At 39.9% G+C, this 13,488-nt stretch overlaps 1 protein-coding gene and 1 non-coding gene across 2 annotated transcripts in view; one reads left to right on the plus strand and one right to left on the minus strand.

Moving 5' to 3' along the window:
- The window catches only part of HSPA4 (heat shock protein family A (Hsp70) member 4), a 47,333-nt gene that overhangs the window by 9,587 nt on the left and 24,258 nt on the right, over positions 1 to 13,488 (plus strand). The window contains exons 3-7 of the mRNA XM_007519915.2: positions 3,990 to 4,130; positions 6,502 to 6,624; positions 8,622 to 8,721; positions 10,310 to 10,443; positions 12,233 to 12,477. Coding sequence (XP_007519977.1) covers positions 3,990 to 4,130; positions 6,502 to 6,624; positions 8,622 to 8,721; positions 10,310 to 10,443; positions 12,233 to 12,477 — 743 coding nt within the window. The remainder of the gene's footprint in view (positions 1 to 3,989; positions 4,131 to 6,501; positions 6,625 to 8,621; positions 8,722 to 10,309; positions 10,444 to 12,232; positions 12,478 to 13,488) is intronic.
- On the minus strand, positions 9,839 to 9,945 carry LOC132537139 (U6 spliceosomal RNA). The gene has a single exon (XR_009548602.1). It is a non-coding gene; the product is annotated as a U6 spliceosomal RNA (small nuclear RNA).

The following is a 13,488-nucleotide window of genomic DNA, read 5'->3' on the forward strand; positions in this document are numbered from 1 at the left end:
CTAGGGCCCATGTCTATTCATAGTTAGCACAGGAGCCTGTGTAGCCTCTGCATCCCTGTCAGTCTGAGCTAACAGTTTATGGTCGCAGTGAGGCACATTCGAGGCTGCATTCATTTCAGGAGCAGTCTTTTTGAGTGGCAGTGTGTGTTAACTCAGCCTCCCTTCAGAGAGTGGGGCAGCCTCTACCATTATTCTACATTGAGGGCAGTGTCCCATAGAGGCCCACAAGAGAGTTTATGATGTTTCTGATGGAAATGACCAGTGATGGTGGAGAGGGGGATCTGTTAGAGATCTAGGCCCATCATATCTATGTGGGAATCCCAGGATTCCCTGACTAGGGCCCTGGATGATGAGAGCAGCAGAATTCTTTTTTTTGGCCTCCAGAGGTATTGCTGGTACTCGGTGCCTGCACTATGAATCCACTGCTCCCGGAGGCCATTTTTGTTGCCCTTGTTGTTGATTGTTGTTATTATTATCATTGCCATCTTTGTTGTTGGACAGGACAGAGGGAAATCGAGAGAGGAAGGGTAGATGGGGAGAGAAAGCTAGACACCTGCAGACCTGCTTCACTGCTTGTGAAGCACCCCCTGCAGGTGAGGAGCCGGGGCTAAAACAGATTTTTTTTTTTTGCCTCCAGGGTTATTCTCGGGGCTCAGTGCTTGCACTACGAATCCACTGCTCCTGGGGGCTATTTTTCCCATTTTGTTGCCCTTGTGCTTGTTGTAGTTGTTATTGTTGTCATAGCTGTTGTTAGGACAAAGAGAAATGGAGAGAGGAGGGGAAGACAGAGAGGAGAGAAAGACACCTGCAGACCTGCTTCACTGATTGCGAAGCGACCTCCTGCAGGTGGGGAGCCGGGCGCTGGAACCAGGATCCTTACACCGGCCCTTGCGCTTTGTGCCATGTGCGCTTAACCCGCTGCGCTACTGCCTGACTCCCCAAGAGCAGCAGAATTCTAAGAGTTCTGTTATCCAGCGTGTCTTAGATAATTAAAACTAAGGGGTTGCTTGTTTGACCCCTTTATGGTTCAATCTGGAGTAACATACAGAATGAGTAACTCATTTTCTGCCCTGGTTAGGGCCTGAAATACCTAATTCTAGAAAAAAATGGTGCTTGACTTTCAATTATATTGGTTGTTTTATAATCTCATTTTCAGAATGTTGAAGATATTATAGGATATAGTAGATAGCAAGTACGAGCTGTTATGGAACATCTTCCCTTTAGAATTTGCTAATTCTTCCTGATTTTCTACTTGATTTCATTACTGAGAATAATTATTGTACTAAAGTGGCCACCTAGTTCTAGGTTGACATAGTTAATGTGATAATGAGTTTATTCTTGGCAGGTTACTGAAGCAGGACCTGATTTTGGGAATCTCTTCTTACAAAAGGACTTCTGTTTCTTGACATAGCTGTTATGTAGGGGCACTCCAGTTTTTCTGTAGATGCTTCTAATAGTCACAGCTATTTTGGGAAGGGAAGCTTACAAAATTTTTAAAAAATTATTTATTCGTGAGAAATAAAGGAGATAAAATAAATAAATAAGATAAAATAAATATAAGATAAAATAAATAGAGGAGAGAAGGAACCAGACATCACTCTGGTACATGTGCTGCCAGGGATCGAACTCAGGACCTCATGGTTGAGAATCCAGTGCTTTACTACTGCGCCACCTCCTGGAACAGGGAAGCTTACAAATTTTAAGCATTGTTCTTGAATTATTTGAATGCCATTGTAAGCATTAAAGTAATGTATTCTAGAATAATTAGATACTGTAGACATCAAAATAAAAGTAGTTTGGAAGTTACTTGTACTGTTACTATAAAAAATTACTGTATGAAAGCATAACCTTTTATTAGACATGTAAACCCCTCCCCACTCTCCAAGAAAGTAGATCTTACATTAACGTGTCATCTAACATCCTAAAATAATCTTACCTACTGTTATGGATATATCATCAGTACACAGTCCTGTTAGTAGCTAGCTCCAGTCTATTTCCAGCAGCAGAGGAAGTGGAGAAGTAATAGAGCTATGCACTTAAGCACGGTGTCCTGCATTCAGACCCTGGCACCACATAAGCCAGAGAGCTGCTGCTGCCCTGGTGTGTTTGTGTCTGTCTGTCTGTCTGTCTGTCTATGATTGAAACTCATCTACTCACAATGCAAAGCATGTATCACTGAGCTATATTCAGTCCTGGGTAATTTTTTAAAAGCTAAATACTTATATTAGTGAGATAGAATGTCACTCTGGGGAGTCAGGCGGTAGCTCAGTGGGTTAAGCACACGTGGTGCAAAACACAAGGACCAGTGTGAGGATCCCGATTCGAGCCCCCGGCTTCCCACCTGCAAGGGGGTCACTTCACAGGCGGTGAAGCAGGTCTGCAGGTGTCTTATCTCCCCCCCCCCCCCCCCGTTTCCTCCTCTTCTCTCCATTTCTCTCCTATCTACAACGATGGCATCATAACAATAATAACCACAACAATAAAACAAGGGCAACAAAAAGGGAATAAATATCAAAAAAATCTTGAGTTTTTTTTTTTTAAAGAATGTCATTGGCACATTCAGTGCTGAGGATTGAACTTGAAACTTTATGCTTGAGAATTATCAATAGCACCGCTTCCTAAGCCATGCTAAAATTATTTTTAAGTAACACTTATTAGAGCCTCTTACCTCACTCCACCCCCACCACACACACGCACTGCTCTGTCTGTCTTATGGTGGTGCCAGGGATTAAACCTTGAATTTTTGTGCCTCAACATGAAAGTGTGTTACATAAACATCAGTGCTATTTCATACCGCAGCTAGCTTAATAGAAACTTAAGAACAGAGAGTACTTTTTTTGATGTGTGTCTATGAGACACCATGGTGCTGCTATGCTTTTGGTTTTTTTACTAGAGCACTGTTCAGTTCTGGCTTGTGGTGGAGGGGATTGAACCTGTGACTTCAGAGCCTCAGGCTTGAGAGACTCTTTGCATAACCATTAAGCTATCTACCCCTGCACTGTGCTGTTTTTATTTTTATTTATTTTTTATTATTTTTAAATATTTTTATGATTTTTTTTTTAATCTATTTGGTAGAAGCAGCCAGAAATCAAGAGAAGGGGGAGATAGACACACACACAGAGATAACCTGCAGCACTGCTTCACCACTTGCAAAGCTTTCTCCCTACAGGTGTGGACTGGGGGCTAGAACCTGGATCCTTGAGCATTACTACATGTGTACTCAGCCAGGTATGCTACCACCTAGCTTTCCCTGTGCTGTCTTTTTAAAATTATTATTATTATTTGCCTCCAGGGTTATTGCTGGGACATGTTGGCTGTACCACAAATTCACTGCTCCTGGAGGCTATTTTCTTTTTTTAATATATTTAAAATTAAAAAAAAATATTTATTCCCTTTTGTTGCCCTTGTTGTATTGTAGTTATTGTTATTGATGGCATTGTTATTGGATAGGACAGAGATAAATGGAGAGAGGAGGGGAAGACGGGGAGAGAAAGACATCTGCAGACCTGCTTCACCACCTGTGAAGTGACTCCCCTGCAGGTGGGGAGCTGGGGGCTCAAACCGGGATCCTTACGCCAGTCCTTGCACTTAACCTGCTGCGCTACCGCCCTACTCCCTATGTTTTTGTTTTTAAGTGATGCAGGCAATAAAATTCTGGGCCTCTTGGATATTAGACTTGTATTTTATTGCTGAGCTACCTCCAGGTCCCCACAACACACACTAAGGGTAACGATTTGTCTTTGGGGAGAAGTAGGACAAGCTGGGGTCTGTTTTCAGCCCTCTCACTTTGTGACCAGTACAAATCCATCACTTCTCATTTCACATGCTAGCAGATCTCTTTTAGAAAGGTGAAAGCAAATTGAAATTCAGAAGGATGTTCTGTGGAGTTGAAACAATGCTGATTTAATCTGAGGCTGTTAGCTTTTTTTCTGCTGGTTTAATTATGAGTTAGTCTTTTTATTCTTTGACCTTGATATTATTTATGTTAGGTAATTTCCAATGCAAAGAACACAGTTCAAGGATTTAAGAGATTCCATGGCCGAGCATTCTCTGATCCATTTGTGGAGGCAGAAAAATCTAACCTTGCATATGATATCGTGCAGTTACCCACAGGATTAACAGGAATAAAGGTAAGATTCTTAAGTGCGATTCTGATTCATGCTAAAAATAAAAGTGTTTACAAATGTTTAGGAAAACTTTCTCTTTTAAAGACCATTTACCACTTTTTGGATATTCTAGATTTTTTTGGAAGCCACAGGACTATTAACATTGATTGGATGGATAGGTAGTGGTACTTTGAAGTTAACATTGTTACTGCTTGTCTTGTCTACTGAGGTGCCAGTCTATGTGATTTTTTTTTCCCCCCTCCTTTCAGCGATTGATTTATTGATGAAGGGGAAACGGAAAGAACTGAAACATCTGTCTGTATATGTGCTACTGGGGATTGGTCTCAGGATCTCATGTGATTATTTTATTTTACTTTATTGGAATGACTTGAGTGCAGGCAAAGAAATCAGTACTTTACAGTCAATAGCCAGATACACATACTCTTGACAAAGAACTTTGACCAGAAGATAACTTTGTTCTCTTGTGAAGAACAGAATTTTAGGATCCCCCATTTTTTTATTGGATAGGACAGAGAAGTTGAGAGGGGAAGGGAAGACAGAGGGAGAAAGACCTCTGTAGACCTGCTTCACCACTCGTGAATCATCCCCGCTGCAGGTAGGGCGTGGGGCTCAAACTTGTATCATTGCGCAGTCCTTGCGTATAGTAGTATGTGTGCTTAATTGGGTACGCTACTGCCCAGCCCCTAGTTTTATTTTCAGTTTATTTTTATTTTCTTTTTTCTTTGTGGATAGGACAGAGAGAAATTGAGAAGGGAGGGGACATACAGAGAGAGAGAGACACCTGTGAAGCGACCACCCTAAAGGTGGGGAGCTGAGGGCTCGAACCGGGATCCTTGAGCAGGTCCTTGCAGTTTGTATTATGTGCACTTAACCTGTTGCGCCACTGCCCGACCCCTAAGTTTTATATCTGGGATAGTTTCTTTTAAAGCAGGCAATGGAAGGTTCAGGTGTAGTGGGTATGGTGGGGATACAACTCTGTCTTGAACTCAAATGATAAAAGGGATCCCGAAGGATATTTGAGCTCTCCAGGTGAGTGAGTGTACAGAGATGTGACCTTTGAGATATTCCAGGTGAAAAAATGAGGACTGTAGAACTAAGTACAACATTCAAGAAATGATGGGAATTGTGAGGACAGAGGTAGTCATTTGTGCAACTCATTTGGTAACTCAGTTGAATTTCTAACTGTCAAATGATTGCTAGATAAGACATCTGTGGCTTTAGTTTGAATGGATAAATCCTGGAGTGCATGAAAGTGAAAGAAAAAAGAATAGGGTAGGATTGAGCTAAAATGAGATGAAATCATAGGGATGAGCAGATTTAGTCATTTGCATTGCAAGAACCTTGGGAGAAAGAGACCAGTGAGAAGGCCTGGGGAATATGTGCATCTAACTTACAAGGGTGGAAGAATTGACTAAGACTTAAACAGATAACTAGAAGAAAGGGAACATTAGAGATTGATCACCACAGCTATTTCTCTATTTTTATCATGAAATAAGGGAGGTAACTGGTTGGGAGGTGGTGCAGTGGATAAGGCACTGGACTGTCAAGCTTATGGCAGCATATTACCAGAGAAAAGCTCTGGTTCTCTTTCTGTCTCTCTCTCTCTCTTCCTGCCCCTCACCTCTCTAATACAATAATATAATCTTAAAAAAAAAACAACAGGAAGAAAAATTGTTAGATTCTATACTAGGATAAAGTGTAATCGAGGGATTGAGGACTAAGTTAAGTTGGCCTTCAGGCTGATTTGGAACAGCAGTTAAGAGTGATAGCTTGTGGTCTGTACTGTAGGTGGGAAGCAGGTACATTTGGGATGGGGTTACGATGAGCAGTCTTTCAGTAGTTACCAAGTTGGGTAGAGTTGTAGATTTCCATTCAGGGTAGGATCTCTTGAAGATTCATGCATCATTTATCCTTGATTGAACTATTGTGCAAACTCTCTCCTTGGTACAGAGGCTATAATATCAACAAAACTGACAAAATTCATGTCCTTAGGTAAGATTGAACTCCAGCTGGGTAGTTGATAGTAAAGTCAGCATTGTAAACAAAATAAAACACTTAGTATGTTAAATGGTAAAACATATTTTCAATATTCATTCTTTCTATCAGAACCCCAGTGTCCTTGTGCTTTGTGCCACCTGTGCTTAACCCGTTGCACTACTGCCTGACCAGAACCCCAGTGTCCTTTCATCCTGTCTTCTCCCTTCTTCCCAGAGTCCTTTGATTTGGTGCAGTATGCCACACCCATTCCAGGTTTCACATTGTTTTCGCTTACTGTTCTTTGTTCTTGATTTTTCTTGTATGATAGCCTCTGCTGGTGTTGTGAGACATGTGTTCATCATTTTATGAAAAATCTAGATCATTTTGTTAATTGCAGGTAAAATATATGGAGGAAGAAAGAAGTTTTACTACGGAGCAAGTAACTGCCATGCTTTTGTCCAAACTGAAGGAGACAGCAGAAAGTGTTCTTAAGAAGCCTGTTGTGGACTGTGTTGTTTCTGTAAGTATTGTTCTACACATCATTAGAGAATTGCATGAAGAAGCAGAGAGCAAGAAGATTGTTTTTTTAACTGCAAGTACAATTGTCTTTTACCTTAGGCTGTATTTTTTTTTTAAAGAAATTTTCAAACTAATCTTTTTCAGATATTTTTTCTGCTCCTTAGTTTTTGTTCAAGCCTCATCTGTTACTCTCTTTCAAACCTTATCTCAAAGCTTACTTTCTGGATTTCTTCCTCATTTTTGTCACTGTGTTGGGCACATAGTAACTGCTTATGGATTAGTTGAATGCTTAACAATTTTTTTTTCTTTTTTTCTCCTCCAGGGTTATTGCTGGGCTCGGTGCCTGCACCATGAATCCACCACTCCTGGAGGCCATTTTTTCCCCCTTTTGTTGCCCTTGTTGTTGTGGCCTCATTGTGGTTATTATTATTATTGCCATTGTTGATGTTGTTCGTTGTTGGACAGGACAGAAATGGAGAGAGGAGGGGAAGACGGGGAGAGAAAGATAAGACACCTGCAGACCTGCTTCACCGCCTGTGAAGCGACTCCCCTGCAGGCGGGGAGCTGGGGGCTCGAACCGGGATCCTTATGCCAGTCCTTGCGCTTTGCGCCACATGCGCTTAACCCTCTGCGCCACCACCCGAACCCCTACTTAACAACTTTTAAAAAATATTTATTTTCCCTTTTGTTGCCCTTTTATTGTTGTTGTAGTTATTAATGTCATCGTTGTTAGATAGGACAGAGAGGAAGGGAAGACGGGGAGAGAAAGATAAGACACCTGCAGGCCTGCTTTACCTCCTGTGAAGCAAGTACTCCCCTGCAGGTGGGGAGCTGGGGGTTCAAACCGGGATCCTTAACGCAGGTCCTTGTGCTTTGTGTCACGTGCGCTTAACCCGCTCTGCTACCACCTGACTCCCAGAATGCTTAACTATTTTATGAGTTGCTGAATCAGTTAAGTACTCTGTTGAAAATGTCTTTTTTTTTTTTTGGCCTCCAGGGTTATTGCTGGGGCTCTGTGCCCACACTATGAATCCACTGCTCCTGGTGGGCAATTTTTTTCATCATTGTTGGACAGGACCGAGAGAAATTGAGAGAGGAGGGAAAGATGGGGGGGGGGGTTGTGGAGAAAGACCTGATTCACCACTTATGAAGTGACCCCCTGCAGGTGGGGAGCCGGGGACTTGAAGCAGAATCCTTGTGCGCTACTGCCCGACCCCCCTGAAAATGTCTACTTAGTAGTTTTAATTTGTTGTTATTTGTTATAAGATTGATAGATTATAGTGTATAGTTCCACACCCCCATCAGAGTTCTGTATTCCCACTCTCCCATATCTCAAAGATAACCAGCATAGTTCTCACAAATGTTGGTTTGTTTGCTTGCTTCTGTTTTGCTTGGGTTTGTTTGTTTGTTTTATTTAGTAAGTTGATATAAATCAGATTTCTAGATTCCACATATGAGTGAAACCATCTGGTAGTTGTCTTTCATCTCTTTATTTACTTTGTTATTTGGTTATTCATTTGTAGTTTGCTTTCAGTGTGTAGGAGCTTTTTAGTTTCATGTAATCTTATTTTTTCTTGTTTTCATTTACCATGCCCAGGGGGTTGAGTCTCCAAATACATCTTTGATGTGAAGGTCCAGCAAAGTTTCAGCAACATTTTCTTCTATAAATTTCTCAATCTTTACTCCATTTTGATTTGACCTTGGCATATGGTGTTAGGTGGTGGTCTAGTTCCACTCTTGTACTTTCCCCAGCACCATCTTTTGAAGTGACCCTCTTTACCCCATTGAGTGGATTTGGCCCTTTTGTCATATATTGAGTGGTTATATATGTGTGGGCTTCTTTTGGGGCTGTTGATTCTGCTATATTGAGCCAACTGCCCATTTTTATTCCAGTACCATGCTGTTTTGATTACTGTTGCTTAGTAATATAAGTCTTTTGGCAGGTACATTTTAAATGTGGACTCAGCATAGTAACAGTAAACTTCCAACTTTCTGTAGGTACCTAGTTTCTATACTGATGCGGAAAGAAGATCAGTGATGGATGCAACACAGATAGCTGGTCTTAATTGTTTGCGATTAATGAATGAAACTACTGCAGGTAATAGAAACTATTTTCCATTTGTTTAATCATAAAAGTTGTAAAATCTTAAAGCCCAGAGGTTTTTTGTTTAATTTGCTTGGAGCACTTACCTCCTGGGGAGTCGGGAGGTAGTGCAGCGGTTTAAGTGCATGTGACACAAAGCGCAAGGACTGGCGTAAGGATCCCAGCTCAAGCCCCCGGCTCCTCACCTGCAGGGGAATCCCTTCACAGGCAGTGAAGCAGGTCTGTAGGTGTCTATTTTTCTCTCCCCGTCTTCCCCTCCTCTCTCCATTTGTCTCTGTCCTAACAGTGACATCAATAACAACAATAATTACTACAACAATAAAACAACAAGGGCAATAAAAGGGGAAATAAATAACTTTATAAATTAAAGTCTTTCAAAAAGCAAAGATCAGAATGAGCCCCATTCTGTCTCTTTATCAAGTCTAGTAGAGTATGAACACTATTCATTTATATATAAAAAAAATTGTCTGACTAGATTATCCTCATGGCAGTTACTTTGTACATTATTACATCTACTATTTGGAAAGGAACGTGTGTCTGGAGCAGTTCTTAAAGATAACCTTTGGCTTGAGTTGTAGAGCCTTCCACTTCTAGCACCACATGGGAATGGTACCAGTAGTGATGCAATCCTTATAGAACTAGGCTCTGGTGGCAGTAAAAATAAGTAAATAGATAATGAAAGAAAGCTGCTTAGATGTTGAATGGGAAATAACTTAGCAGTGGAGTTCAGGACTTACACACATGAGGTCTCAAGTTTGCTTATCGTTAACTCATATACCAGAAGTGGGCAGTTCTCTTCTCCTTTTCTTGCTTACTTGTTCTCTTTATTAAAAACAAGCAAACAACACAAATGGGACGGGTGGTGGTGTATCTGGTTGAGTGCACATGTTAAAATGCGCAAGAACCAGGGTTCGAGCCCCTGATTCCCACCTGCAGAGGGAAAGCTTTGCTAGTGGTGCAGCAGTGTTGCAGGTGTCTTTCTCTTTACCTGTCTGTTAACCTTTCTCTCTGGATTTCTGGCTCTCCAATAAATAAATACATACAGTAAAAAATAAAAAAAAAAACTTTAAGAACCAAAACAAGAACAAACACTTTTTTTTTTTTTGTAAGAAAAAATATGGAACGCTTCATGAATTTGCGTGTCATCCTTGCGCAGGGGCCATGCTAATCTTCTCTGTATCATTCCAATTTTAGTATATGTGCTGCCGAAGCGAGCACATCAGAAACACTTTTTCTGACTTAGTGGGCACTAGAGTTAGGAAAGGTATGTAAAGCAGCATCTCAGGAGGGACAGGAAATAAGACAAAATGTATTTGGAAATTTGGAGAAGGGTTTTGGGGCAAATTGCTATAGTTACTGCAATTGGAAATATTAAACCTAAATGAATGTCAGCATTTCATTCTTTGCAGTTAATATTAATGAATAAATTATATGAAACTTACAAAGAATTTATTTTTTAAAATGAATCTAGCTTCATTCACTAGATTTTGTTTTTTCTACTTCTGATTTTCAGTTAACTACGTGTATGACACTTTATATTGAATATTTATATTTATATTGAATTCTACTGTTTCTTCTGTAGTTGCTCTTGCATATGGAATATATAAGCAAGATCTTCCTGCCTTAGAAGAGAAGCCGAGAAATGTAGTTTTCGTAGACATGGGACATTCTGCATACCAAGTTTCTGTATGTGCATTTAACAGAGGAAAGCTTAAAGTAAGTATACTTTTTCCAGAAGACTATTGTATGTGGTGATTAAGAATTTATTTGAGACAGTTTAAATGATTGAGTGGTCCAGTAGGTGGCACAGTAGATAAAGCGTTGTGCTCTCAAGCATGAGGTCCTGAGTTCAGTCCCTGGCAGCACATGTACCAGAGTGATATCTGGTTCTTTCTTTCTCCTATCTTTCTCATGAATAAAAATTAAAATATTTAAAAAAATAATTGAATTTTATTTCACTAATATAAAATTTGCTATCAGTCACCTGAACTCAAAATCGAGGTATGCTAAGGTGGGTTAGAATTTGTAAGCCCAAAATAATTTATCAAGACTTGGCCTGGTGTGAAGCAAAGATCCTAAGTCTTGAAAAAGAAGTTATTAATTCCTGAGCCTTATTTTTGCTAACTATTGTGGGATGACAACATTACTTACTTTGTAAGCTTATTAGGATGCTAGGTGTTTCTGGAAAGGTGCAAGCACTGAGGAAAGTAATTATGTACACAGGGAAGACAGTCTAATAATGTTAAGGGCATGGAGTCGGGCTGGGTTGTGGTATAACTGGTTGAGCACATATATTACTATGTGCAGGGGTACTGGCTCCCCACCTGCAAGGGGAAGCTTTAGTGGTAAAGCAGTGCTGTAGGTCTCTTTCTTCCTTCCCTCTTGGTGGGGAGCAGGAGTTTGTGCATGGCAACTTTACCAGCTGTGCCACTGCCTGACCTCTAAGTTGACTTTTCTCATCCTAAAATAAGTTATTTTCTAGGTTTGGAGCTATCATGAAACTTTCTTGCAGTTCTGTTTCTTTGAAAATTAGACTTAGTTCTACTTTACATACAGTTACTTGTTTTCATGGTTTTAAATAAAATGAAACCACCATTGCAGTGATTGGGAAATGAGAAGTTTGTGATTTATTTTAATAGATGTTAATTATGGAACAATATAATTCTGAATGATTAGAGTTTCCTTTAATCACCAGTAGAATTATTTCTAAAAATTAGGTTATCTTTTCAAGCAAAGAATGTTGTCTATAACTTAGTCTGGATATTAAATGTGCATTTGTGATCATCTTTCTTTTCTCTCTAAATTGTCTTTTACCATTGCCAGTAAGTTTTCCAGTCCCTTTTGGTTCATTCCAGATTTAATTATGAAAATATTCATTGTAAAAGGAAAAGTACAATTTTAACTACTCTTAAATCATATTGTATATTTCATTTTAGACTTTAAGAACACAAAGTTGAAGTCATACTGTATTCAGTTCTGAGTCCTCTGTATTTTTTCATTTTCTTTCAGCTAACATAGTAAAAGTTTCCCTTTTATATATTTTTTTCCCCTCTCTACTTTTGTTAAGATAGAGATAAACTGAAAGAGGGGAGGAAGGGAGAGAGAAGGGGTGGAGAAAGAGAGGCATCTACAAACCTGCATATTAGGTCCTGCAGCTTAACTGATCTGTGTCAGCGAATTTGGGTATTGCATTGTTTTCACCATGATTGTAATAGTGATTCACATGTGCACATTGCCTTGGGTGTTTTTTTCCCCTTTCCTTTTTAACATTTATTTATGAAACAGCGGAGAGAACCAGGGCATCACTCTGGCACATTTAATTCCAGAGATCAAACTCAGAAATTCCTGCTTGAATGTCCAACACTTTAGCCACTGTGCTGCTTCCCAGGCTGCATTGCCTTATCTTGACCTTAATGTTTGCTCCTTCCCTTCTTTTTACTATTGCTTATCCGTTAAATAGAATAAAATTGATTGGTTACATTTTGAATTATTTTTTCCCCCTAAGGTTCTGGCCACTGCATTTGACACAACACTGGGAGGCAGAAAATTTGATGAGGTGTTGGTAAATCACTTCTGTGAAGAATTTGGAAAGAAATACAAGCTAGACATAAAATCCAAGATCCGTGCTCTATTACGACTGTCTCAGGAGTGTGAGAAACTCAAGAAATTGATGAGTGCAAATGCTTCAGACCTTCCTATGAACATTGAATGTTTTATGAATGATGTTGATGTATCTGGAACAATGAATAGGTAACTGATATTTTGACATTAAACCGAGCTGATTTTCCCCCACCTAGTAGCTTTCATTAGCTAATTATTAAGAAATTGTTGATTGTTAATATCAATAATTTCAGTTCTGTAGGTTAAAATTAGGTGCATTTAATTTAGAATCCTGTTCTTTTAGATTTATTTTTATTTAGTTCTTATAATTTTTGGTTCACTATTCTGGGATGATCCCCCCCCCAAGCATAGAAAGAGGGTAAGAACTCATAGCACCAAAGCTTGCTGAGGCTGGCAAAGCACTATGCTATCATAGTGAGCTATGATAGCATAGTTTTGTTTCTTTTGCTTCTCTGCTCTTGTGGTGGTAAGCTATACATTTTTGCTATCTTTATCCCACTACACTTGCCCCACTCTGACTTAGCTATTAATCTGTTTTATTCATTAGCATTTTCTTGAGTAATGTATTATTTGCTCCTTTTGTATTGACTTCCTGCACTACATGTGATAATAGTGTTAAAAGTTCATCTGTGTTCCAACATACATTATTCACTTTTCCTGTATTTATTTCTTTTATTGCTTAATAAACTGTGTTGGACATTAGGACTTTTTCCAACCCCTGCCCACTTCTACAACTTCACTGCTCAAGGCCAAAATTCTCAGGGAGAGGGAGAGACAGTACAGCAACAAAGCTTTTCCCAGTGCCCTGGTACTGCCATAGAGCTGGGGACTCACATTCCCATATATTTCACTGAGGACTTGGGCCTGGGCTCCATGAATGGTAATGTAGGCATCCTACCTGGTGAACTATCAGGCCAGCCCTATTTTTTTTTTAATGTGCTATCCAGACCTTGTATATGTGTGAGATCATTGATGAGTGGCCTCCTTGGGTTGATTTTTCATACATTAGTTTAGAGAGAGAGATCTCAGCAGTTCTGTCATTCCTAAAGCTCCTTTTGTGTCATCCATGGTGTTCTTGTGATTCTGGAGTGGAAACCAGGGCTTTGTATGTGGTAAGGTGCATTCTCTACCCCCCAACCC

This window comes from Erinaceus europaeus, chromosome 2 (assembly GCF_950295315.1).
Source record: "Erinaceus europaeus chromosome 2, mEriEur2.1, whole genome shotgun sequence".
NCBI classification, from domain to species: domain Eukaryota; kingdom Metazoa; phylum Chordata; class Mammalia; order Eulipotyphla; family Erinaceidae; genus Erinaceus; species Erinaceus europaeus.